This window comes from Chaetomium tenue, assembly GCF_020726465.1.
Source record: "Chaetomium tenue strain MPI-SDFR-AT-0079 chromosome Unknown F5144scaffold_5, whole genome shotgun sequence".
Classification (NCBI taxonomy): Eukaryota; Fungi; Ascomycota; class Sordariomycetes; order Sordariales; family Chaetomiaceae; genus Chaetomium; species Chaetomium tenue.
The window spans coordinates 860,914-884,649 of NW_027117333.1; the positions used below are offsets into that span (position 1 = coordinate 860,914).

Consider the following 23,736-nt stretch of genomic DNA (forward strand, 5'->3'; position numbering starts at 1 on the left):
CCATGAGACCTGTGACAAGTCGATGGGTTCGCATTGACCCCCGAGTCTCATTAACAGCCTCCCGCGGAGCCAAGACCCTACCTGGTGGGCCAAGAGCTTCTTGTGGGAGACAGGAGATCATGCGGGACGGCTCAGTTTGTTCTTTGAGAGAGTGTGGGAAGACAACAACTAGGGACTGGCGGATTTCTGTGTATCGAAGCCCACATTCGGATCAAATTAACCTGTACTTCTGTACAAAAATATCTTTCTTCTTCAAACGAACCTACCTCGGCGGGTCTACCATGCATGTTGTGATGCAATCCTTGGGTGCAGCTGCCATGACCGGCACGCATGGCGTCCAGCACATGGCTGAAGAAAGGCGCGGTTCCGTCTCGTGTCGATCCGGCAGCGGTTGACATGGGACCGTTCGATCTTGCGCCATGCCTCCATGTCTGTGCCGAACTCCCTTCCAGAACAAAGCTTGGTGGTAAGAAAAATGGTTCGATCTCAACCACGAACATCCGATCGTACTTAGTTAGCCCATTGCCATCACCCTTTCTTGTCGTTCCATAGCCATGAAGAAGTCTCATCGAGTGAAGTCGCAAAGGGCGACAGGGCGCGCGCAGACTTCCATTCCTCTCAAGCCCCGCTTTTTTAGGGTTTCGGGTTTTTTTTCTGCCCCGCCCCGTACCAGAGCCCAGCCCAATGCTCCCATTCTGGCAAGGAATCCCCCCTGTCGGCTGTAACAGAAGGCTTTTGAACAACGCTTTCGCAGTGATGGCCCTTCTTTCAGGCCTGGCGAATCCACCTGGGCGTGGCAGGCCCAGAGTCCCCGGTGGGCCCTGCATGATCATCTCCCCCAGTCCGGCCGTCTCCAAACGGGCCCTGAGCTGTAATCCTCGCTTCGGTATGCTGGGCTCGGCCACTTGAGAGAGACCATCCGGTTTCTTGTCTCTCGGTGTTCCTTTTCACATAGTCTTCGTGACACTCTTCTCCTCCTTGTTCCCGCCGTAGCGGATTTCTCCATATACCCAACTTTTTTTTTTTCCCTTTCTTCCTTCCGAACCGACCTCCGGCCATTCTTTTCCGCCAGTCTGGGAGAACCAGGACATCAACGTAACCATCGCCCGGCAATCACCGGACGCTAATTAATACCGAGGAGTTGGACTCGGCTCCCATACGCTGCAAGAGGTGCTGTTGGCTGCAGAGGGCCCAGCAGAGCTGCGCCTACTACCGACTTTAATTGAGAGGATCGTCAGGAACACAAAGGGACAAGAGAAAGGAAGAAGCACTGTCGGGAACGCCCGCTGCAGGACAGTACGGATATCTCGGACGGACAGACGCAACCGAAACTATCGCGGCCTGCACCGTCTGCCAAGCTGGCACTAATTACACGACGAGCGTTCGCGAACTTGCTATCGACTTATCCATTAACCGACCGAGCCTTGGCCCATTGTATTTTCGTCGACGGGGAGCAAGAAGTCGACGGCAATTGGGCATCTAAAAAGAGCGGGGAAATTCGAGCCGTTTTCCATACGCACCCAGCAGCCCACCACCATCGCTGACTCGAAGAGCCAGCCCCCTTGTTGCCGCCCGCCCAGACGACCTTAGCGCAGACAGACCCCTGCCACGCCGCTTTGCCGGCCCAAATTCCCCTTAACACACTTAAAGCCACCCGACCCCTCAACGCACGTCCAGCTATCCGACACACACCTACCTAAACCGCCCAGAGAATTTGCAGCTGGTGGCCGAACGGGAATCCCCTCGTGACCTTTTGCTCTTCCAAGGGCCGCAAAACTGCCTGGCTTCGACAGCCTTTGCAACTGCAGCACTTGAGAAAGCATGTCGCTAAAACAGGTGAGAAGAACCTCTGCGGACTCCACCGCGATCGGCACACTGGCAAACAACCTAACCAAGACACAATGACTGACTTACGCTTGCCCGTAACAGGAAATCGAGACATGGGTCGAGGCCCTGAAATTCTACGACAACAATGAGTTCGACGAGGCGCTCGCGTCGTTTGACAAGGTCTCGGACACTTCCAAGATCCTGTTCAACATGGGCGTCATCAATGCCACCCTTGGACAGCACGAGCAAGCAGTAAGAACCGCCGGCCCTGCTCCCCTATGTGCTCAATGATACTGATAATTCTGGCACAGGTCGAATGCTATCAACGTGCCCTCAAGCTCGATCAGTACCTCGCCGTAGCGTACTTCCAACAAGGAGTTTCCAACTTCCTGATCGGCGACTTCGAAGAAGCATTAGCGAATTTCAACGACACGCTTCTCTACCTCCGCGGCAATTCATTGATCGACTATTCGCAGCTAGGGCTGCTCTTCAAGCTATACTCATGCGAGGTCCTTTTCAACCGTGGTCTGTGCTACATCTACCTGGAGCAGATGGAGGCCGGTATGCAGGATTTGGAGTATGCGATCAAGGAGAAGGTGGTGGAGGACCACAACGTGATTGACGATGCGATCAGGGCTAAGGCCAAGGTATGCGTTACCCGATATGCGGCAGTACTTGGGCCCACCACTGACATTTTACCTCTCTAGGACTACACCGTCTTCTCAATCCCTGTGGGCGTCGTCTACAGGCCAAACGAGGCCAAGGTGCGGAACTTGCAACAGAAGGACTACCTCGGGAAGGCACGGTTGGTAGCTGCTTCAGATCGCAACAATGCCTTCACGGGCTTTTCTGGCACTGAGCTGAACAAAGCGGTAAGTTGCTGAACTGGCCCCTCTTCAATTCATCCCTACTAACATTGAGCAAGATCACCGTTGAGGCCAAGGACGACAGGCCAGCTGAATCCCTCTCCTTCGCTGCGAGCAATCTCGTCAAGCCTGGTCTCCAGAGCAGGAGACAACAATCCGAGCCGCCAGGCAGCCGCAACGTCTTCCCCCCAACGCCACCTCCCGAGAACGACAAGCCTGCGCCCATGAGCCGTGGTCAGTCGGTACGAAATGGGCCCAAGCCTATCCCGAGCAGACTAAACCTGGAGAAAGTCCGGTCCAACGAGCGCTACGATAAAACGTCACCTGAGGATGGGCGGCCACGGCCGACACGCTCTGCTTCGGCTGCGCCATCACGAGGCTTCTCTCAGCGCGACCCACCGCCGCGCAGAAGGAGGGATGAGGAGGAGGACGCTTACCCGGACGACGTCTACGACATGTACGGCGACGGTGGCGGCTCCCGGGCTAGCAGGTCGCAAAGGGGCGGCAACGGCCGGACTCGAGAACGATATATCGAGGAAGAGGACGAGGACGGCTCCGACTACGACGACGCTTCGTTTGACGAAGGCGAGTTTGAAATGGTGTCGAACCGTCGGCCGGGGCCGGGCTCGGTTGTGTCGGGTGGGTCGAAGAGGGGTTCGTCGAGACGGGACGCTCTCCGCACCATCCGGGTCAAGGTGCACGCCGACGACGTGCGCTATATCGTGGTTGGCCCCGCCATCGAATTCCCGGATCTCGTTGAGCGGATCCAGGACAAATTTGGCCTGCGCCGCAGATTTAAGATCAAGGTTAGGGATGATGATTCACCCGAGGACATGATCACTATGGGTGACCAGGATGACCTCGACATGGTCATGATGGGCGTCAAACAAGCCGCGAGGAAGCAGAGGACGGAAACGGGAAAGATGGAGGTGAGTTTATGATCATCAAACTGAACATATTTGAAGCATACTGACCCGGTTTCTAGGTTTGGGTTCAGGAAATATAACGGGCGCCGGCAAATGGAGCATGCGCTTACTGTTTTATACCCCACGCCGACCGCACCAGCGCCTGGCATTTGGCTACGAAGTAATGATGGACGCCCGCAACAACAACACTCACAACCTCTCAACCTCTCATCATATATGATCACGATATCCTTTACATCTACCACCCTGGACTGTCGCTAGGCCAGCTTGTTGTTTCAATTCGGCCTTCTCGACAACATTTTTCTCTGGACGTCATTTTTTGCATATGATATTTTTGCATACTACCCGGATGCCCATGGAGAGCGGCGTTGAACTTGGCTTTTGGTCTAATCGCGCCTCCGAAGGGCCTGCCCCTGATTATGAGGCTGCGTTGATAATATATCTGTATTCCCGTTGCTTTTTTTTTTTTTTTTTTTCTGTCACAGCATATCTATTTATGTTTCTTTTCCTTATTGCGCCTGTGGCGGCGTTGGAGGGATTAAAAAAGAGAGAGAGCCCTAGATTTAAATTGGCTTGTTTGTTGCCGTGGAAGATGTCCCGGAAGATGCGTAGGAGTTTGATAATCAATCCTTCACACACATGCCCAGTGCCCAGGCCACCATTCATGTCCAGGTATTAGCCGCGCTCCAGCCGCGTTCCAAGTGAACTCTTGCATACTCGCACAGTTTGTCACACACCGTGTATGTCCCGTTTCATTTCTCTTGCAAGGAGCTGAGGATCCACCGCCCAGTGCGTAATGTGTCAAGCACGACATGCATGTGGATTGGAATGTACGGTGGGGATTGGGGATAATGTCCATTCCTCTTCCTCACTCCAAGGGAAGCTCCCTTCCCCACAAAACAAGGGAAATCCTAAGAGCGCCTTGATAATCTTAATCTCGTCACATTCCATTCACAGCTCATTCATCGTAATCATAATGTGGGAACCAGGATCGCTTTCAATCTTGGTCTAGTATGGTATATACATCACCACAGTAAGAATGCCATCATACAGTTTTGTGTTGATCAGTCATATACACCCAACAAAGAGTAGAGAAAGGCGCCCGCAAACCACAGGGCCCCTTTTTTCTCGTCCCCATCTCCCGAATCCTTCTCGCCCATATAATCTGTGAGCAGCAGCACACTCCCAGTTGTGGTGTATATCTAGGCCGGTGCATGGCCCGGCAGACAAGAAAAGGCCGAGTTAAACCTCTGGGGGTACGGGAATATGTGAACGCCCAGAGCGAAACAAAACACGCCTGTGTCCCAACTTTGCCCCGGATGACCAATTCTCCCAAGCTGGAAAACGCCGAGTGAGCCCATTCTGCCTTCCGCCCGAGTTGTCCTTATTGCTCACCCCCTATGGGTGACCATGGAATGCCCGTCCGCCTCTGCTCCACCCGAGGCGGAAGTGAAGAGAAAACAAAAGAGAAAAAGTGAAAAGTCCGAAGCAAGGAAGACCTGAGTCAGAAGTCGGGCTAAACGCCGACGGGGAAATATCTACACACTTTGCGCACTTTGTCCCAATCCCAGAAACGCCGAGGAGGACTGAGTACATATACAGTAATTGAGAAAATAAGAAAGGGCTAGAATGAGAAACCATAACCCGGGTCTCTCTGCTGCTGACGGCCCTCAAAAAGGGAAGGCCAACCCTGTCCTGGTGATCCGGATTTCAGATCTCACATGCCGTTTTTTTTTTTTGCGTCCATTAAATGGGCGCCCATGAATTATCCCGCCCGGTCGCCTGGTCGTCTCGTTCCAGTAGAAGAGGGAATATGACCTCGGCGAACAACAGGATATGAAAGATCGGGCTCAGTCGGTCGAGCTTGGGTTCGGATATGCGGCACTAACAGCTGGCATATTGTTGCGTCGTCCGAATCGCTGCCTCGGCGGGCCTTCTCGGACTACGAGTTGACCATCATCGATAGACCCCTTGTGTCGTCGTCCATCATCTGCAGGCCGTCCAAGCTGCGCGGCTCCATCTGGCCGAGGCGGCTCTCGACGCCGCCTAGCCGGCCATCCACAAGAGGCTGCATGCCACCGTTCGTTAACGAGTTGTTGCCAAGGCTGTTGCCGCCCATGTTGGCAGGAGGCATGCTCGGGGCGCCCATCTGAGGCACACCGCTGCCGCCGAGCATGGCCGACCGGCCGGCTTCGAGGGCCTCAAGCCGCTTCTCAATGTTGTCCATGCGCGACACTATCACGTTCTCGAGCCGATTCATGCCCTGCGCGAAATCATGGGCCATGCGGTCGACCTTATTGGTAAGGCTCCTGAGGCTCTGTGCGACAGGTGTGTTCTCTTGACCCGGCACGGCGGCGGGGACGCGGGCCTCGTGGTTATGGCGGGGCTCTTGCACAACGAAGCGCCACTGATGACCGAGGTTCACCTCGCACACGGCCTTTGCGCGCCACGGACAATCGACCTTGCGGGTGCTGGGGTTGCGCTTCTTTGCGGTGCTGCTGTATTTAACACCACCGCGGTCGCATACAAGATCGTAGCGCGTGGGTTTGCTATCACGATAGTTACTGGCTCGAAGCTTGACAATGCTGTAGCCCTGCTCTTTGGCAGTGCGTTGTACCGATGAGAGGAGGTCGTCAAAGGTGCGGTAGATGCCCTCCGGCGGCGGAGCTAGGCCGGCGGAGGAGCCCAGCGCGGGCGATTGCGGAGGCATCGAAGAAGACGAGGGCGCCGAAGGCTGCGGCTGCGGCGCCTGGTTGGCGTCGGACACAGGCCACGACGAGATGTTGTTGTAGCTGGCCGATGCAGAAGACGGGTTCGTCACGGAGGTCGGAGAGGAGTTGCTAGTGGGATGAGGAGCACCGTACTGGTGCTGGAAAATGATGCGATCAGGCTTATTGGCAGCGGCGGCGGCGGCGCGCTGCTGCTGTTGTTGCTGCTGTTGCTGCTGTTGAAGCTGCTGATGCTGAGTCTGATGGTGCTGCTGGCCGTGCTGCGCGTGTTGATGGTGATGATGGTCGCCAGCAAGTTCGCTCAGACCGGTCAGGCCCGACGTGTCAGGCTGCGGTGCTGGCGCGAGCGTGGGCTGCGGGTCGGGATACTGTGTGTGCTGCGGGTTGGTGCTGTAGCCGTTCATCAATCCCTCGGGCTCTGCGACCTGATGCGATCTATCAAGCTGCTGCGAAGGAAAGGTAGGCTGTTGTTGAGTGGGCACGGTGTCGACGGGCGCACGCACGGTCTGGCTATGGTGACCATTTGTCACAGTGGCGGGACCCCAGCCCTGGGGCACCTGTGGGACGGGGGCTAGCGGGGCCGGAGCCGCCGCATTTCCAGCTTCCGACACGCGGGCCTGGCGACCGCGCTTGCGAGAGCGTGGCTGGGTCTGTGAAGGGCCTCCGGTAGCACCTGAGGGATCCATGGTGATTGGTGATATGGTCGGAACAGCCAGTGGGAAACACTGTGCAGCGCGGGTCCCGGAAAGTCGTAGCAGCAAGGCTTGGAGGGGAAATCGGCACCTGCTGGGGCCTGGTGCCGAGAGGCGCGTGTGCGCGATCGCCTTAACTAGGTAGGTAGTTTAGTTCTCGACTGAATGCAGATAAATCCGTTCACTTTGACGAGCGCCGAGAATTGCGAAAAATAAGTCGCTTTCCGACGCGCACAAAGCAGAAAAAAAACCCGGCAGATCAGTGAGATGTTACTGGCGTAACTTGCACTCTCCTGCGCTTGTTTGGGTTGGTTGGTTGTTGTTGGAGGCGACGAGCGAGTGAAGTGCTTTCTGGGTCGCTCCCTTCTGTAAGGTTGTTTGCTTGTCCCCGGCCCAGCTTCACTCCCCACCTTAGCCCGAAAACCTGGCAGCTGTTGGCCCAAGCGCCTCTGCTGGTCACCAGGTTGTTCACAATTGCATCAGCCACATTTTGGCTCGATGCTTCTCCCGACCCACACCGCCTCCTGCTTTGGGGTAACAAAGCCAATCAGACTTAATCTCTGCTCTCGACTCGGAGCCCACTAACAGGGACCCAACCACTCGTCGTTCCTGTTGGTCTCGCTCAATCACACAGCTGAGATCCATCACATCGCATCGAGATATTCCAGATTTGGTCCCCAGCAGACGCGATTGAATGCAAACAGCAGCTGCATATATATCTTCGGGCATCCCGTGTCTTAATTGCCCCTGTTCTACGCTCCCTGCAGGTAGATACCTAGACGATGGCGGACAACGCCAGCACCAAGCAGCAGGCCCCAGCGACGGCCAAGAACGGCGCTTCGGAGGAGGAGCAGCTTGAGGATATGCTCTACCAGTTGGACCAGGTGCATCTCCAGGCAAGTTTGCTCCAATTCCATTTGTCACCGCCTCAACGGCCCGCGGCGTTTTGTTTTTCTGACCTGTCAATGCAGCTGAGGCGGCTTCGCTCGGCGCTTCCGCGCATGTTGGAACCTCTCATGGTCAAACAGCCGTCGCGTAAGTCCCCGGGCTCGGGGCTCAAACCAGGTCACCACGGCGAAACTAACAACAATCCCAGCCCAGGCTGCTTATGCCGCCTACATGCAATCCGTTGAGAGCACCCACAAAGAGGTGTCGAGTTTCCAGGAGGCGATTCTTCGCCTGCAGACTGACGGCGTCCTCAACAGGGCACGCACTGGCCAGAAGAATCTCAAGGGCCTCAAGCAGTGGCGTGCCTCCGAACACCCCGACTGGGCCGATTCGGATCGAAAGCGACGTCGAATTTCTTAGAATGGGCAATCAATGATAAGCTGACTCGGGTCGGTGTGTTTCTTGGGGGCTTCCAGGCGTTTGGACAATGGCGGGGTGATCTATTATTATTATTAGACTGGGATCTGGGGATGATATCTGACCAAGGGGAGTGGGATCATCATTGTTTTCTGGGGCATTAAAGACAGCGAATCAACAAGAACGTCGTGAGTGCCGGGGCCGATGATATTCGGGGTGGGTATGGGGTACTTTGTACCCGCCACAATCTTGCACCAGCCACAGTGCCACAAGGGTTTGAAGTTTTGAATGATTTTATGCAGGCCAAGTGGTGCCGGCTGGGATGTGTTCTGCCGGGTGTCAACTATTCGACGCTGAAGCAGAGTGGGGCAACCGCATTCTGCGCCCACACAGAAATTTACAAACTAGACCTCAAAATTAAACCACCTCGCACCACCGTGATCGAGTCGACGGAAACCATCACGTCAGCGACAACACCGCAGAAATGGCCCCCTCACGAGTCACCTACCGTCGCCGGAACCCGTGAGTTTCTCGAGTTTTTGCTGAGATTTCAGAAATTGAAAAGCGGAGGAATCGATCAAGAGGAGATCGGCTAACTTGGCCCTGCTTTCAGGTACAACACCACGTCGAACCTGACGCGGGTTACGAAGACTCCCGGCGGCAAGCTCCGCGTTCTTCACATCAAGAAGCGCGGCACTGCTCCCAAGTGCGGTGACTGCGGCATCAAGCTCCCTGGTGTAAGTGGTTTGCGATCCTGACAGACTTGCATGTGGGGAATGGGAGGATTTGGAACGACGAGAACGATCGAACATCACAGCGAGCCGACATCGCTCTCACGATAATGCCGGCACCGAGAACACGATCCAGATCGCATGCCGGAGTTTCGGTTCAACCAATCCAAGTGTTTCTCGACCGACCAGTCCCCCGATGCGTTATCTCACCACACTCACCACGATGGTTAAGGGGTAGCATGGAGGCATTGGACGTAGCTAGGCAACTTCTGGACAGCAGCGTGCTGACTCGGCGCTTCTTACAGGTCCCCGCTCTCCGCCCTCACGAGTACGCCCAGATCTCCAAGCCCAAGAAGACCGTCCAGCGTGCGTACGGTGGCTCGAGATGCGGTAACTGCGTCCGGGACCGTGTTGTCCGGGCTTTCCTCATCGAGGAGCAGAAGATCGTCAAGAAGGTGCTCAAGGAGCAGAGCCAGGCCGAGAAGAAGAAATAAATGCGCTTGGTTTTGGTTCGGGGCGACGGGTGCTAGGTTGACGGTCACATTGCTTCGGTGTTCACTTGGGAAACGGGCGGCATGCCATGCGCACGCACATACAGCCGGGGTTGGCTGTCTCTGTTCTTAGGGCTGCTTTCTACTCCGGGATGAGGTTCTCAATGGAAATGGACTTCAGGCCGTGCTTACTGGGGCTGGGATGTTGTGGAATGGAGCAATGGGCGTGTTGAGCGCCGAATGACAACCGGCTACGGTTATGAGCGAGCAATCCAAGCAAAAGTCGCGCCCATGTTGTTTGCCTGGATGTTGATGTGGCAAGGCGTCTAATTATGAAGAATGATGGTCGTATGAAAGGGCTGTTTTACATCACTGTTATGCCAGGCTGGCGGGGTGGAATCTTTGCCCATTTCGCAGCCAAGAGCTGCTTCTGCCTTTTTGCCCCGAGGGAGTATCTGCTGGACCAAATTCTTTTGAACCCCTGCAATGACGTCGAGCTCCGCCTAAATTTCCAATTGATCCCAAATTCAAAAAGTCTCCCAAACAGCTTGAGAGCAAAAACAAAGCCGCATGCCGGTCGCCCCGACGCCCCTTGATTCAACCAACCTATAACGCTTGTCAAGCTCTGAGGTAGAACCGGCCCAGAAATAGCCACAATGACAGCTCCATTAACACCCTTCCGCCTTTCCCTATCTACCTTGCGCATCCTCCGCCAGACCACAACAGCTCGATCGTACACACAAGCAGCAACAGCCCACGCAAGCTCATCGCCCCAAACACCCACCTCCGCACGACCCTCTCTCCCATCCCACCCACACACCAACCTCCAACGCAACAACAGCCACACCCCCCACCACCGCCTCCTCCACACGACCCCCACCCCCGCGCGCCAGCGCCGCACCCCCCTAGCACACAACCGCGAGCCGGTGCCGGCGCAGGCGCCGCCGACCGACCTCGGCCAGCTGGACGTGCTGGGGTCGGCGCCGGTGCCCACCACGGCCGTCGACGTCTCCCACGCCGACGGCTTCTCGCTCAACTCGGGCGTGCACATCCGCGGCGGGGCTGGCGCGCTGCTTGTGGGGGGGGAGGCGTTCGTTTGGAGGCCGTGGTTGGTGAGTGGTGGTGGTGGTGGTGGGAGTGGTGGTGTTGGGGTTAGTGGGAAGGAGGGGAGGGGGGCGCGGTTGCTGAATGAGAAGGGGCAGTGGGAGGTTGGGGAGGAGGCGTGGGCGGTGCTGGCGGCGGTTTGGCCGAGGCCTGGTTAGTGGTTTTCCTCTTCTTCTTCTTATGTGATTCGGGGGTGGCATGTACCCTTTGTTGAAAGAGCTTGTTCCCGGGCTAACCACGGTGGGACAACAGATCTGCTGATTTTGGGACTCGGGCCTCAGATACGGCCGCTGAGCCCTGCTACGAGACGGGCCATCAGCAACCTCGGGATGAGGGTCGAGGTGCTGGACACGAGGAACGCGGCTTCGCAATATAACATGCTGGCGACGGAACGGGGGGTGGAGGATGTCGCGGCGGCGTTGATACCAATCGGTTGGAAGGAGGGTGCGCAATGAACCTTGCTTCCCTCACGCGACAGGTTGGATCCAAGGACGCCCCTTGTGGTGAAGTTAGATGAGACGAGCGGCTGTGCGATATGAATTGGTTGGGCTTTGGTACGGATGTGTGCTCAACGGCAATATGCGGATGCATACCATGGCCAGCTTATGCATTAGACACTATCCAGGTCCCAGCAGGGTAGCAAGAAACAGTGCCGGACGGAACGGACACAACGTTCGTTGCCACAAGAAACCAATCGGTGCCATTGACCCCTTCTGCTCCTAACTTCAAGACCGCGAAAACACAAGGCAACAATGCTGAAGCTTTATACTGGGTGGGTATCTAGTTGACTCCACACCGTCATTACCAAGTTCTATTTCCTCTAATCAAGCTAACGTCTGTTTTTCGAGTACACAGCATACAACGCCCCAATCCGAGCGCCTGGCTTTTGATACACATGGCAGTAGCTGTGCTCTGTCCAATTCATTAAACAGATAGACGTTTTCAGATAGACACCGTACCATCCTTGAACTCCCACCTGGGAGCCACCCACTCATCCATTTTTGTCCAACCAAAAGCTTCTCGGTAGCAACGCCGACCACTTTGGCTGGAGACCTCGTTCTCCTGAACAGATCTACTGAACGGGAACGCTGGGGAAGTCGGCAGCGTTGGCCTCGGCCCAAGCCTTCAGATCAGCCTTGGTGGCACCAGTGGAGCCGCTGAGGCCGTACTGCGTCGGGATACCCTCGACACGGTGGAACGCATTGATGTTCTTGTGGAGAACAATTTGGTAGCAAGTGGCACTGCCCTGGCGGGAGATGATGGTCGAGTAGGCAAGGAAGAACTCCCAGATCTATTTCAAGTTAGTATTGGAAGCAACATCGGTGCACGTCGGGGGGACTTACGCGGAACCATCTCTTGCCGTACTTAGCCTCGACCTTGTCCTTGTTGGCCATCCAGTTCCGATACCAGCGCCAGAGAGTGGCCGAGTAGTGCACGCCAACGGTATCAATGCCCTTGACCTCAAATCCAGCGCCCTCCAGCTTGTCGACGAACCAGCCGAGAGGAGTCGAAGCGTCAGCGCCGGGGAAAACATACTTGTTCATGAAGAGACCCCAGGTCAGGTCCTCATACTGCCAGGCCTTGCGCAGACCAGCGATCTGGAGGAAGAAGACACCATCGTCATCCATCATGTCATAGACCTGCTTGCAGAAACCGTGGAAGTGGCGGACACCGACGTGCTCGGCCATCTCGAGGCAGGTGATCTTCTTGTAGCCACCCTCGGGCACAGGAATATCGCGGTAGTCCATGCACAGAATCTTGCTCTGGTCCTCGGGGACTCCAACCTTGCGCATGGCGCCGTTGCCCCAGGCAGTCTGGTTGCGGCCGAGAGTGACACCGGTAACCTTGGCACCATAGTTGACGCTGGCAAAGCGGGCGAGAGTGCCCCAGCCACAGCCGATATCAAGCATCGTCTCGCCTTCCTTGAGAGCAATCTTCTCGCAAACGCCAGCGAGCTTGTTGTCCTGGAGCTCCTCCAGAGTCTCCTCCCGGGTCAAGTCGCTGATAATTCCTGAGGTGTAGATCATACGCGGGCCAAGGAACCAGGCGTAGAAGTCGTCACCGCGGTCGTAGTGGCCACGGACCTGCTCCTCATCTGGTCATGTTAGAAATGTCCGTAACTCCCAAAAATCAACAGATCAAGTGACTTACCCTGGGACCGGGTGTGCATGATAACCTCGGGCATCATGCCGGTAAGGAAGTACTTGATCAAGCTCAGGGTGAAACGGAAGTTGGCCCAGTCGTGGCGGTACTCGAGAACCTCAAGGGCATCGCCGTTGAAGTCAACCTCGCCGTCAAAGTACATCTCGTGGAAGGTCTCCATGGGAATCTTGTTGCGGCCCTGGTACTTTGCCTTATCGGCGGCATTCTTGAAGGTGAGGTAGTGCTCAACACCGCGGCCAGGGAGCCTGGCCTTCTCGTTCTTACGAGGCGACATGCTCGATGCGATCAACCAGAAAGCGCCGAGCAGGGGGAGGGTGGTGAGGAGCGCAAAGAAGAGCGTCGTCTTCAGGCCACCGCCGACCTTCCATGACATGTAGAGCGGCACACCGCCGAGGATGGAGAAGAGGAGGAGGTTGGAGAAGCTCTCCGTGCCGGAGCCCTCGGCGGGTAACGGGGCATTCTTGATGGTCGCGAGCTGTACACACGGGTTAGATCCTATCAATTCGCCTTGTGGGAGCTGGGGGAGATGGATGGAAGGTGATGTTTTCTCGGGCAACAACAATGCAAAAAAAAAAAAAAAAAACAGGTGCCGGGGAAACTCACCGACGTGGTGCGCACTCCGCAATCCTCAACCTTCTCGAAGGTCGGCGTGGGAGCTCTGGGAGTCTCGACGAACTCAAACTCAGACTCGCTGCCGTTGGTGCTCTGTGGCTTCGACATGATGGGCGACCAGCTGCTGCAGTCCCCTATTGCGGACTGTTGAGCAGGAAACGGGGAATGTCGGTGGGAAGAAGGGAAGAAGAAGTTCCAGACTTCACTTTTTTAGTGGAAAGAAGGGAGCTCGGTTCGGCGGTGGACAAGCTGGGGCTGGCCAGTGGGGCCGCGCGTTGGGCTTGGCGCCCAGTCGCTGTATTCAGGGATTCTGAAGGTCCAACTTCTCTGGCGTCTGTTGATCCCATTTGCCCCTTTTCTCAGTCTTTTGTTTTGAGCTAGGGTTGACCACTGGTTTTTGCTCCATGCAGGCCCAGAGCAAGCTGCATGCAGAGTTACCAAAGTAAATGCAGGTGTACGTGGTCGTTTTGTCCCTGGTTATCCATCTCGTTGAGATCAGTTTAGGGAACCAAAGCGGAATAGTCAAACGCTAGATCACCTAAACTTGCACTCAATTCATTTCGTCCTATCTCGTTCCATCTCATCCCTTCTTCTCATCCCTTCTCATCCCGTCTATCAGGCCAGATAGCAGGGAGAGCCCTAGCAACCTGCCAGGTACAGCCGGCCCTCCCATGGACGCAACGTTCTGGCTCTTCCCTCGGCTCCCTGCTCTTGTTTCTCAGCATCCTCGTAGCTCCCAACCATAAACACCAATCCCTCATATCCTGGCAACTCAACAGTCTGCTCCTCGCCCGTAAAGTTTAACACCACCGCCGCCCTTTTCTCTCCCACCCTTTTCCCAAACACAAACGTCTGCTCATTTTCCATGTCAAAACCTTCAAACGCACCATGCACCAACACATCCGCATGCTCCTTCCTAAACCTGATCATCCTCTTCCAAAACCCCAACACCGAACCCTCCCCCTCCCTCACCTGCCTCTCCACATTAATATCCCCATACAGATCATGCACGCGCATCCACGGCCCACGCTCACAATCGGTAAACCCCGCGTGCGCCTCCCCGCTCCACTGCATGGGCAGGCGGGCGTTGTCGCGGCCGAGGACCTGCAGGCTGCGCATGATGTAGGCGAGCTCAGCCGGGTCGTTGTGCGTGCGCGCGGCCATGGTGCGGTAGAAGTTGACTGACTCGATGTCGCGGTACGACTCGATCGGCCAGCTGGCCGGCACGTTGATCATGCCGATTTCCTGCCCCTGGTACACGAATAGCGTGCCCGTCAGCGCGCACAGCATCAGCGAGAGCAGCTTGGCTGACGGCGCGCGCTCGTGGGCGGCGTCTGAGGCGTAGCGGGAGATGGACCGGCCCTGGTCTGTAGGGGGTGTGTGTGTAGGGTTAGTAGGTATGCAAGCAGGTGGGTGGGTAGTGGCGGGTCGGAGGAGCAGGCGGTGTTGTCTATGTTGGAATAGGTAGTGAGGAGGGGGCGGGGGGGGGGGGTAACGTACCGTGGTTCTCGCAAAAGACAGTTGTCCACCCGTCGGTGCCCTCGATGAATTGCTGCCACTTGGCCACGATACTCTTGAGTTGCGGCAGCTTCCACTCTTCGAAGTGGTACTTATGTTCGCGTCCCTGGCCGAGATCGACTATGTCGAATTGGAACACCATGCTCAGCTGCTTGTCGCCCGCTCCGACATACTCCAAGACTTTCTTGGGGTCGGGCGTGTGCGGCAATTCGCCTACGGTCACGGCGTCGTAGTTGCTGAGCACGTTCTGGTTCATCTCTCGGAGGAACTCATGCATCCTTGGGCCGTTGGCGTAGTACAGCCATGCCGGTTGCTCGTAAAATTTGTCATCGACGATGGGGGCGTCCTTGAATTCGACGCCTTTGGAGTACCTGGAACAAGGCGCGTCAATAACCAACATATTATTTCCCCGAGTCACATATGTGCTCGAGATATGGGCCGTGGACATGGAGCGGTATGTGACTTACATGTTTACCGTGTCTACCCGGAAACCATCGACTCCCTTATCGAGCCAGAAACGCATGGCGCTATCATAGATAGCCTTTCGAGTCTCCTCGTTTTCCCAGTTGAGGTCCGGTTGCTCCTTGGCGAACAAGTGCAAGTAGTACTCGCCAGTGTGTTCATCGTACTCCCAAGTCGGCCCAGAGAAATAGCTCCTCCAGTTGGTCGGCGGCAGGCGGGTGCCGTCCTCTGCATACCGGGGAGGCTTCCAGATATACCTTCGCCGTCCGGTTAGCCTTCCATCGGCACCGAGGCGAGCCCCAGCCACTCACCAGTCACGCTTTGGGTTGTCCTTGGATGACCTCGATTCTTTGAACCAGGCGTGCTGGTCAGATGTATGGTTGATAACGAGATCCAAAATCAGCTTCATGCCCCTGGTCATCCCTTAGTCAACATAATAGTGAAAAAGGAGTGTCTATGCGAGATGTGTAGGTACCTCTTATGGCAGGCTTCGATGAGATCTTCAACATCTTTGACTGAGCCGTATGGGGGATAGACTTTCTCATAGTCTGAAATGTCGTATCCCATGTCAACCTTGGGCACAAGTCAGTTCTGGTAGAGCCTACCTGATTTGGTCTCTTGGAAAATTCCTGAACTTGACCGAGTGAAAGCTTACCTGGGGGCTGTCAAACCTGAGGGGGGTTATAGGGTTAGCGGCATGGATCGCAAGGGGTCCGTAAAAGCACGGATGGCATATACATAGGCGAGACCCAGACCACATCGATACCGAGGTCTTTCAAGTAGTCGATCTTGCTCAGGATACCCGGAATGTCTCCCAGCCCATCTCCATTGGAATCCTTAAAAGAGGCGGGGTAGATCTGATAACAGACTGCGTCCTTCCACCACGGTCTCGACGATAATGCCGCCATCGTTGGGTGGCGTATCACACTGACGGCAGGTGCTTAGGAGATGGGTAGTAAAGAAGCAGAGGAGGGAACAAATACGGTTTATGGCTGTTATATCACAGTGCTTTCAGTCCTTGGAAACAACGGTAGGGTAGCAACCAGGCAGGCACTGCCCAGGTCCCGTCATGCATGTCCAGATCGGCAGAGCCAACAAGGAAGAGACGCAGATAAAGCGGGCACCAAAGAAATGTTGCACATGCAAAACAGTTTTGTGGTCCTCCCAGGTGATGTTTTGAAATTGAGGGGCTTCACCCGGTGTCAACCCGTGCGGAGCAACAAGAAGCCTGAAAATATACTGAAGAGATCCGTTTACAAAGAACTGTTCTGGTATACAGGGGAAGAGGATAGTCTCATCATCCTCGAACCACTCATGTCGTTTGGTGACCCACTCCCTGTTCCCGTCTCGCTTCCTCGGGCCTATGTTTATTGATCAGGCCAATGGCCTTATCAATTGTGTTGTCAAGGATCGATGACTTGCAGCATGGGCTAAAAGCATGGGCTGCTTCCGGGGCCCACGATACTTGGCCTAAATTGCAATACCTCCGTATCCAGCGAACTGACACGAAGGGATAGTCCGATAGATCGCAGCCAAGGTTTGCCTGTTGCCCTCGGGGTTACCCTGGGCACAACCTTGGCTTGCGGCCGATGCAATTTCAACCAATACAAACGGTAGGCTGAAATCCGTGCCTAGCTGTCGATTGGGAGAGAGGCTAGGTTTGTCGATACCTGAAGCCAGTTCCGTCTGGCAGTCAGTACTAGGTTAGCTGTTGACCCCCACGTCGTCACGGATACCCACGTGGTTCAGATTCCGCGAGGCAGTGGAACAACATGCACATTTCCCGTCAACGTTTGACATTCAAACTCAGGAACGGTGTCCCGTGGTGGTGGGATTCGAATACGGCCGCAGTGTCGCAGTGGGTTCTACCTGTCTCGGTCCCGTCCCCGCTCTCGTTCTCTTTCCCTCTCCCTCTCCCGCTTGTAGCTGTCTGCATACCGGTCATCGGTCCGCTGGCGCTTCTTGCTCTCTTCTCTCCGGTAGTCATCGAGCCTCACGGGGCGGGAGTCCTTAGTCGTCTTTTGATTCCAAGAACCTAGATCCTCAGCGCCTTTTGCATCCTTGGCACCTAGCCCCGTGAGGTTGGCGTGCCTTGTGACTTCCTTGACCTTGCCCTTCATTTTCCCATCCCAACCAAAGTTTCGGAGGAGGTGGGCGCCAAAGTCGTCGATGGGAACTGAGCGATAGTCTTCAGGTCGCGGTTCCCGGTCTGCAGCGTCGGAGTCGAGGTGTTTGCGTTTCGGTATCCGAGAACCCATGAGAGCATCGAGCGCTTCGTCGTCAATTGTCTTCGATGCATCTTTTTCGCTTTTCAGATCACTGTCGGAGCCAGGAGCTTCGGTCTGTGGTTTCCCCTTCCTCATCACTCCCTTCTTGCTATCTCCCTTCCCCTTCATGTTGATGGTCAAACCCCACTTGACTGGTTTGTCTCGAGATTCCGGGTCATCTGTTCCGGCATCATTCCGACTAGTTTTCGAATTTGTGTTCTCCGGCTGGTCTGCCTCCGAGCTCTCCTCCTGACCTCGCTCCGCCGATGTGTTGTGTCTTGAGGACCCGTTTGGCTTTTTTAATCCTTCATCGTTTGTGCCAAGGAGATCGTAGGATGTAACTGTTTCCTCGCGACCGTAACTTTGCTGTTCTTGGTCGCTGTTGTCTTCAGATTCGGAATTGTCGTGCAGCGCATGAGCTCGGTGCCGTTTCCCGTGTGCTGGACGGGCGCGTTTCTTGATGGTGTGTGGCGAGGAAGTCGATGATTTCCCAAGCTGAATAGCTATTCGGGGGGTTTTATCGTCGTGGTCCGGCATGTTGTCGGCAGTTTTGAGAGCTAGAGAATGTGGGATATGGAGACGCGGTTCCCTGGATTTGTCTTTCTCGAAGGGTGTTGTTGATTTGCCGTCATAAATTCTCGGCAGCATAGGTACCGTCGCGCACACTGGCCCGGCACTAATGACACCCGAACCGGAGAGTTATGTGGGGATTTGGATCCCCTGTCAGCGTCATGGTGGGGCGAGTCGTTTCACAGCGGCCTCAGGCAACACACTTTTTTTACTGCAGTGAACGTCCCATATTATCCGAAGCCAGCAGAGAACGGGCCACCCTCCAGAGGCCGCTCTGGATCAACTGCTTCTTCTTCCAACACCACCGAACCAAATGTCTTCTCTTCCCATCCCCCGCCCTCACCCTCCCCGGGCCGGCCCAATTTCCACCGAGGAAGCTGCTGCGAAAACGACAGGCGACCGCTGCGCTCACCAGATAGGATGAGGACCCCGGATCGCCTTTTCCCTGCACAGCGCTGGCAAAGCAAACAATGGCTGGAGAATGGCCATGTGGGGAGTGGCCTTGACGGCCTGCGCCAGGGGTCGGCCGTCGTGTCGCCCTTCCGATCAAACTATGGAGACATCCTCACGGCGATCCGGTATTCGCACACGACATCGAGGCATCGCTTCCTCCCGTCGAGCTTTCTTGCGCTCGCTCTTTTCGTCATCCTCCTTGACGCCGGATATTCTTCGGCGCGGTGCCAAGCATCAGCCGAGGTGGGACCCCTCCCCTCATACAGTATGAATACCGTCAATCCTTCAGCCCGGACACGGAGTTTCCTTTGCCTTCGGCTCCCTGGGGCCTTCCTGTTCCAGGCAGAATTTCAGTGGAGTTTTAGGCCTTGTCGCCCCCTAACTAGCCCCCGAGTCGTCGTCAGCACCGCCATTTCCGGTCCTTTCAGGCCTTGATACATCCTGGATTAACTTTTTTGACCCCCTCGACGGGCATCCCTCCCGGTTCCGGTCGCCCACTGGATGGTCTTGAAAACCCCCTCAACACGGCAGGACAGAGATTTACGCTCTGTTCGATCACGCTCAGGCAATCAAACCGGTGTTAAAAAGTCGCAACGCCGGCATTTTTCATCACCCGCCAAGTTCATTCCAGGTTTCCATCGTCCTATTGAAGTTGGCATCACCATCCGTTTGACAAAAAACGGATGTCGCCGTCGTCGATGACATGACTGAGCTCCCGCTCGCCGACCGCTTGAAGCTGCTGCACTCAAGACAGTCGGGAATAAGGCAAGACTAGCTTTAATCGATAGAGCTTATTTTTCCGATCATTTTGATCTACGATGGTCAGGGCTAACGTCGTGTAGGTCAATTGCGTTCTCGCGGAAACGCAAGTTGCGGGAACTCTTCGCTGTTGCGACCGACGATGGCATTCCCAACCACGACCCCAACGATCCTGACGCGCCGACAGCCACGCCCGCCGAGCAAAAGTTTTTGAACGAATTCGACATTTTGCAGTATGTTCTCTTCTCAGATAATATCATGTTCATTTTCTTGTAACGTCGCGTCGCGTTAAAAGTTGACTCTCTAATCTGTTTCGATGCGTTGACAGGGGCCGGCGATTCGACAAGCTTACCATCCCGGCGCGCCGGAAGGTCTTCGATGCACAACGACTTCGCGCGATCTATGATTCGACAAGTATAGCCGAGGCCACCCCCTTCGCTGCGCCTGCGAAGATCGAGAACGAACCGCTAGAGCCTTGCTACACCAATGGCACAAAACTCGACAAGCCGACGAACTATCCAAGAGGTTCTATCCAACATGCATCACCGCAGGCAACTGGCAAAGCTTCACCCGCTGGTCAGGGGGCCCCTTCTACCGCTCAGCCGTCGGTTGTAGCTCCAAAGAGACACAAGGATAGCTCCAGAGACCAAGCGAAGGAAGCGCCTGCTCATTCGGCAAGTTATCGTCAGGTCGAGGGTGTCACTGGCAGTCGTGCATCTGCAGATAGTGCATCGACTGCGACGGCTCAGCATCCGTCGCTACAAATGCCTGCCGCCGCTCTTCCTCGCGTCGATGTGCAAATTTCACGAACCGACCAGAAACCGGTGCAATCAGAGGTCGATGAACGCCGGGATTCCAAGGATGGCGAACCTGCCGTATCAGATCAACAACCACTTACATCGAACCCTCCTAGTCATCTGGATACACTGTCGTCCCCTGGCTCTACTGCCCAGTCGATGTTGACCCCCGCCGTACACGATGCGTCCGCAGACACGAGCCCTGATAGCGAAGCAACCCAGAATCTAGAAAGAGTCGAGGAGAAGGCCGGTGATGAATTGCAGGGAGATCTTAGGCCAGAGGAGGAGGCTGGTACCACCGGAGAGGTCTCTCCGACGGCTCCTCTAGCACCAGCCGTGTCTCTGCCGACACCAATCAGTGGCGTCGAAGCCCAGCTGCTCCAGGAATCAGCTGCAGCTCAGCTCAGCCAACCACCCGATTCTATAGCCATTGCAATTCCACCTCGTCGCGGGCCTGAGAAGATCACACCGGCAGCGACGAATCCGACTCGGAAAGGTGCCGTGGGGGCTAGGGATAAGATTGTCGATGAACATCAAGTTGGGTCAACGGCAACACGGGTAGGCAGCCTGCAGCATGGCGAATGGCTGTCGGACACCCTAGCCGGGCCCTCGATGACACCAGGCAATGCTAGTGTGGAAGACCAGCACCGAGGGGATGGGGGTATATCGACCCTCATGGACATCGACAAGCCGGAAGACGCCGCGACCGAGAACGAAGGTGTTACCAATGTTGGCTTGTCACAGGAATCCCATGCTACAGCAACGACCGTTCCAGCCCCTCCCCAACCTACTGGTGTACTGGCTGCCGATAAGACCAGCACCGCCGAGGCGTCCGTTAATCCGCGGTCATCCAGCCTCTCGCTCGCCCCGATCGAGCCCACAAGGCCAGTTTCGGCGGACCGGGATGGCTCTCGTGCCATTCGGAACGAAGAAATCGACCCTGAGGCGCCTCCCACGCAGCTCAAGTTGTACGCTAGCAGAACGCGCGATAAGCGGCGCAGAAGCACACCAACTGTTATTTTCGGCAAGCAACCTAAAAGACCGAAACCGTCGGATGATGGGACAGTGGCGGTCGGTCAGCAGCAATCCGGACATCTCCCTTCAGACGACTATTTCACTCCCCTCTTCATCGAGGGTTTCACTAGACAATCAACCTGGATGAAGCCTATCGAAAAACTCATCAACCAGGCCCACAAAACGATATCGACCACGGACCAGTATATTTCGATGTTAGATCACCAAGCGTGCAAAATATTGCGTAGAGTGTATCATCTCCAGCAACACGACAAGTGGTCTCTAAGGCAGCCGGTTCGATGCTCAGAGCCGACAAGACCAGCATCTCACTGGGACGTTCTCCTCCAGGAGATGAAATGGATGCGAACCGATTTTCGTGAGGAGAACAAATGGAAACGGACAGTTGCACGAAATCTCGCCCACGCGTGCGCCGAATGGGTTCACTCAGACCCGGCGGAGCGATTGATGCTGCAGGTGAATGCGGTAATTCCACCTCGACCGGCAGAGGTGGAGATGAAGGGGGCAAGCCTCGCGGACGAAACCCTGCCCGATTTGGTCCATACCGACTCTCCAATCGAAAACGAAGATGACCTCCCCGAAATCCTGGTTGATTGCGTGGCCCCCTCGGCCATTTTCGCCCTGCCAGATGATGAGGTAGTCTTTGGGCTCCAGCCCTCAAAAACGGCTGACCTCCTTCTGGAAAACCTTCCATTGCATGGCTCGCCCCTTACTGTTCCAAAGTTTGACGTCTCGGATACGGACTACGACCCGGACGCCAAATGGAAGCGGCCAGCGGTACCCCTGAGTAAATACGTGGAGGGTGAAATGGTATTGGCGAGCAACGGTCCACCCCGCAAGCGGCGCCGATACGACTACCTTGGCGAAGACGACCCCGACAACAACGATGACGAAGTGATATTTGGATGTGAGCCCGCCAACAACAATAGAGAGCTACAGGCCGAGAATTCCGTGGTTGCATTGTTCAATCCGGAAATGAAGGGCATCCGAGACCGCTTACATGCTGGCCACCAGTTCCGGCCACCCAATGAACATGCCATGCCCCCCCAGAGCTTCTTTGAGAGCCGAACGGCATCTCAGTGGACGTGGGCGGAAGATGAGCAGCTGAAGTCTCTTGTCCGCGAATGTTCATATAACTGGTCGTTGATCTCGGCCATGTCATCAACCGTGTCCGCCTTCGCATCAGGAGCAGAGCGGCGCACACCATGGGAATGCTTTGAACGATGGGTGAACCTTGTGAGCTTGGATGGCCTGCCGAATGACATGGCTAGGACTCCGTACTTCAAGGCCTATCAAGCCAGGATTGACGCAGCCCAGCGAGCCATCGCGCAGCACAATCAAAATGCGCAGCAGCAGGTTGGACCCAATGGCGCGGTTACGCCAATCCCCAGGCGAAGACCGACCACGAGCATCCGGGTCGAGCGGCGCCGCAATCAGAAGCACCTAGCGTTGATTGACGCCATGCGAAAGCTGGCCAAAAAACGCGAGGCAACGGCTCAAAAGGCTCAACAGGCAGCGAACCTGGCAGCGATGCGGAAGGCCAACGAAGTGCCCAGGCAGCAAATTCAAAACAAGACGCCGCGGGATTACAGCATTATGAGATGGGAACGAGACCAGGCACTTGCGGAGAGGATGGCCGCGTATGCCATTCGGCAGGCGGACGCGAATGCACGGAGATTGGTGAGCACATACATTATGACGGAGACATGTTTGAGCCCACGACTAACCTTGGCATCCATAGAAGCAAAATCACCCGGGCCAAGTGCCAGGCACTCCCGGTGCCGCCCAAGGCGCCCAGACAGCTGCACAACTCGCTGCCGTGGCCTCGGCCAATGGTGCCGCTCGCCTCAACGTCCCTGGGCAGCTTGCCGCAGCTGCAGCCGCGCAAAACCGTACCCCTGGGCGGGTGTCGATGCCGGCAACTCCAGGGCCAGTTCCCGCTGCTGTACAAGCACGGCTTGCCGCCGGCGGCCTCGTCCCGCCACTCCAGATGACAGGCATGCCGCAGGCTCAGCTTCAAGCGATGCAAGCTGCACAGCATAGATTACCCATGGTCAATCCGCAGCCGGATATTGGCGTCATGCTTCAAGCAAGGTCGATACAGAACCAGCAGCGGGTAGCCATCCAGCAACTGCAACAGCAGCAACAAGTTCAACAAACACAGCAAGGGCAAGCGCAACAATCCCAGTCGCAGCAATCGCAAACACAGCCACAGCAGCAACAGCCACAACCACAAGCTCAACCCTCTCCGCAACAGCAACAACAGCAGCAGCAGCAGCAGCAGCAGCAGCAGCAGCATCCGCTTCATCTCCAGCATCAACCTCAACAGCAACAAGCTGCACAACACGCACAACAGCAAGTTGCCCAACAGCAACAATCCCAGACCAACCAAAGCCAACAACTACCGCAAACTAACGGAGCGCAAGGTTCCC

The 23,736-nt window shown here is 55.8% G+C and overlaps 10 protein-coding genes across 10 annotated transcripts; 6 read left to right on the forward strand and 4 right to left on the reverse strand.

Annotated features, from left to right (window-relative positions):
* The first annotated feature begins 1,327 nt into the window (after positions 1-1,327).
* On the forward strand, positions 1,328-3,822 carry F5144DRAFT_277687 (uncharacterized protein). Its single transcript, XM_066783678.1, has 6 exons — positions 1,328-1,836; positions 1,930-2,079; positions 2,139-2,474; positions 2,535-2,699; positions 2,753-3,622; positions 3,679-3,822. The coding sequence occupies exons 1-6, from the start codon at positions 1,822-1,824 to the stop codon at positions 3,697-3,699; spliced, it is 1,557 nt and encodes a 518-aa protein (XP_066640988.1). The 5' UTR covers positions 1,328-1,821; the 3' UTR covers positions 3,700-3,822.
* A 1,588-nt stretch (positions 3,823-5,410) lies between these two features.
* F5144DRAFT_278476 (uncharacterized protein) lies at positions 5,411-7,428 on the reverse strand. The gene has a single exon (XM_066783680.1). It carries the CDS (start codon positions 7,032-7,034, stop codon positions 5,562-5,564), a length of 1,473 nt encoding a protein of 490 aa, XP_066640989.1. The 5' UTR covers positions 7,035-7,428; the 3' UTR covers positions 5,411-5,561.
* A 200-nt stretch (positions 7,429-7,628) lies between these two features.
* On the forward strand, positions 7,629-8,734 carry F5144DRAFT_576371 (uncharacterized protein). Its single transcript, XM_066789127.1, has 3 exons — positions 7,629-7,936; positions 8,012-8,075; positions 8,137-8,734. Exons 1-3 carry the CDS (start codon positions 7,823-7,825, stop codon positions 8,346-8,348), a joined length of 390 nt encoding a protein of 129 aa, XP_066640990.1. The 5' UTR covers positions 7,629-7,822; the 3' UTR covers positions 8,349-8,734.
* On the forward strand, positions 8,735-10,054 carry F5144DRAFT_576375 (60S ribosomal protein eL34). Its single transcript, XM_066789128.1, has 3 exons — positions 8,735-8,867; positions 8,959-9,082; positions 9,382-10,054. Exons 1-3 carry the CDS (start codon positions 8,830-8,832, stop codon positions 9,568-9,570), a joined length of 351 nt encoding a protein of 116 aa, XP_066640991.1. The 5' UTR covers positions 8,735-8,829; the 3' UTR covers positions 9,571-10,054.
* Positions 9,733-11,200, forward strand: F5144DRAFT_278500 (uncharacterized protein). Its single transcript, XM_066783681.1, has 2 exons — positions 9,733-10,824; positions 10,924-11,200. Exons 1-2 carry the CDS (start codon positions 10,224-10,226, stop codon positions 11,124-11,126), a joined length of 804 nt encoding a protein of 267 aa, XP_066640992.1. The 5' UTR covers positions 9,733-10,223; the 3' UTR covers positions 11,127-11,200.
* A 239-nt stretch (positions 11,201-11,439) lies between these two features.
* On the reverse strand, positions 11,440-13,711 carry F5144DRAFT_514215 (S-adenosyl-L-methionine-dependent methyltransferase). Its single transcript, XM_066786589.1, has 4 exons — positions 13,438-13,711; positions 12,823-13,309; positions 12,015-12,766; positions 11,440-11,962 (listed from the first exon to the last, which is right to left on the reverse strand). The coding sequence occupies exons 1-4, from the start codon at positions 13,552-13,554 to the stop codon at positions 11,744-11,746; spliced, it is 1,575 nt and encodes a 524-aa protein (XP_066640993.1). The 5' UTR covers positions 13,555-13,711; the 3' UTR covers positions 11,440-11,743.
* An 88-nt stretch (positions 13,712-13,799) lies between these two features.
* Positions 13,800-16,248, reverse strand: F5144DRAFT_576380 (glycoside hydrolase superfamily). Its single transcript, XM_066789129.1, has 6 exons — positions 16,082-16,248; positions 15,902-15,999; positions 15,738-15,839; positions 15,432-15,683; positions 14,947-15,335; positions 13,800-14,813 (listed from the first exon to the last, which is right to left on the reverse strand). Exons 1-6 carry the CDS (start codon positions 16,184-16,186, stop codon positions 14,086-14,088), a joined length of 1,674 nt encoding a protein of 557 aa, XP_066640994.1. The 5' UTR covers positions 16,187-16,248; the 3' UTR covers positions 13,800-14,085.
* Positions 16,249-17,291: 1,043 nt separating this feature from the next.
* On the reverse strand, positions 17,292-18,230 carry F5144DRAFT_603861 (uncharacterized protein; the record flags this gene model as incomplete). Its single annotated transcript, XM_066791315.1, has 1 exon — positions 17,292-18,230. One exon carries the CDS (start codon positions 18,228-18,230, stop codon positions 17,292-17,294), a length of 939 nt encoding a protein of 312 aa, XP_066640995.1.
* Positions 18,231-18,512: 282 nt separating this feature from the next.
* Positions 18,513-19,335, forward strand: F5144DRAFT_278685 (uncharacterized protein). Its single transcript, XM_066783684.1, has one exon. The coding sequence runs from the start codon at positions 18,684-18,686 to the stop codon at positions 19,149-19,151; it is 468 nt and encodes a 155-aa protein (XP_066640996.1). The 5' UTR covers positions 18,513-18,683; the 3' UTR covers positions 19,152-19,335.
* F5144DRAFT_278672 (uncharacterized protein) lies at positions 19,286-23,670 on the forward strand. Its single transcript, XM_066783683.1, has 5 exons — positions 19,286-19,481; positions 19,559-19,708; positions 19,804-22,984; positions 23,046-23,260; positions 23,343-23,670. The coding sequence occupies exons 1-5, from the start codon at positions 19,420-19,422 to the stop codon at positions 23,422-23,424; spliced, it is 3,690 nt and encodes a 1,229-aa protein (XP_066640997.1). The 5' UTR covers positions 19,286-19,419; the 3' UTR covers positions 23,425-23,670.
* Positions 23,671-23,736: the final 66 nt, after the last annotated feature.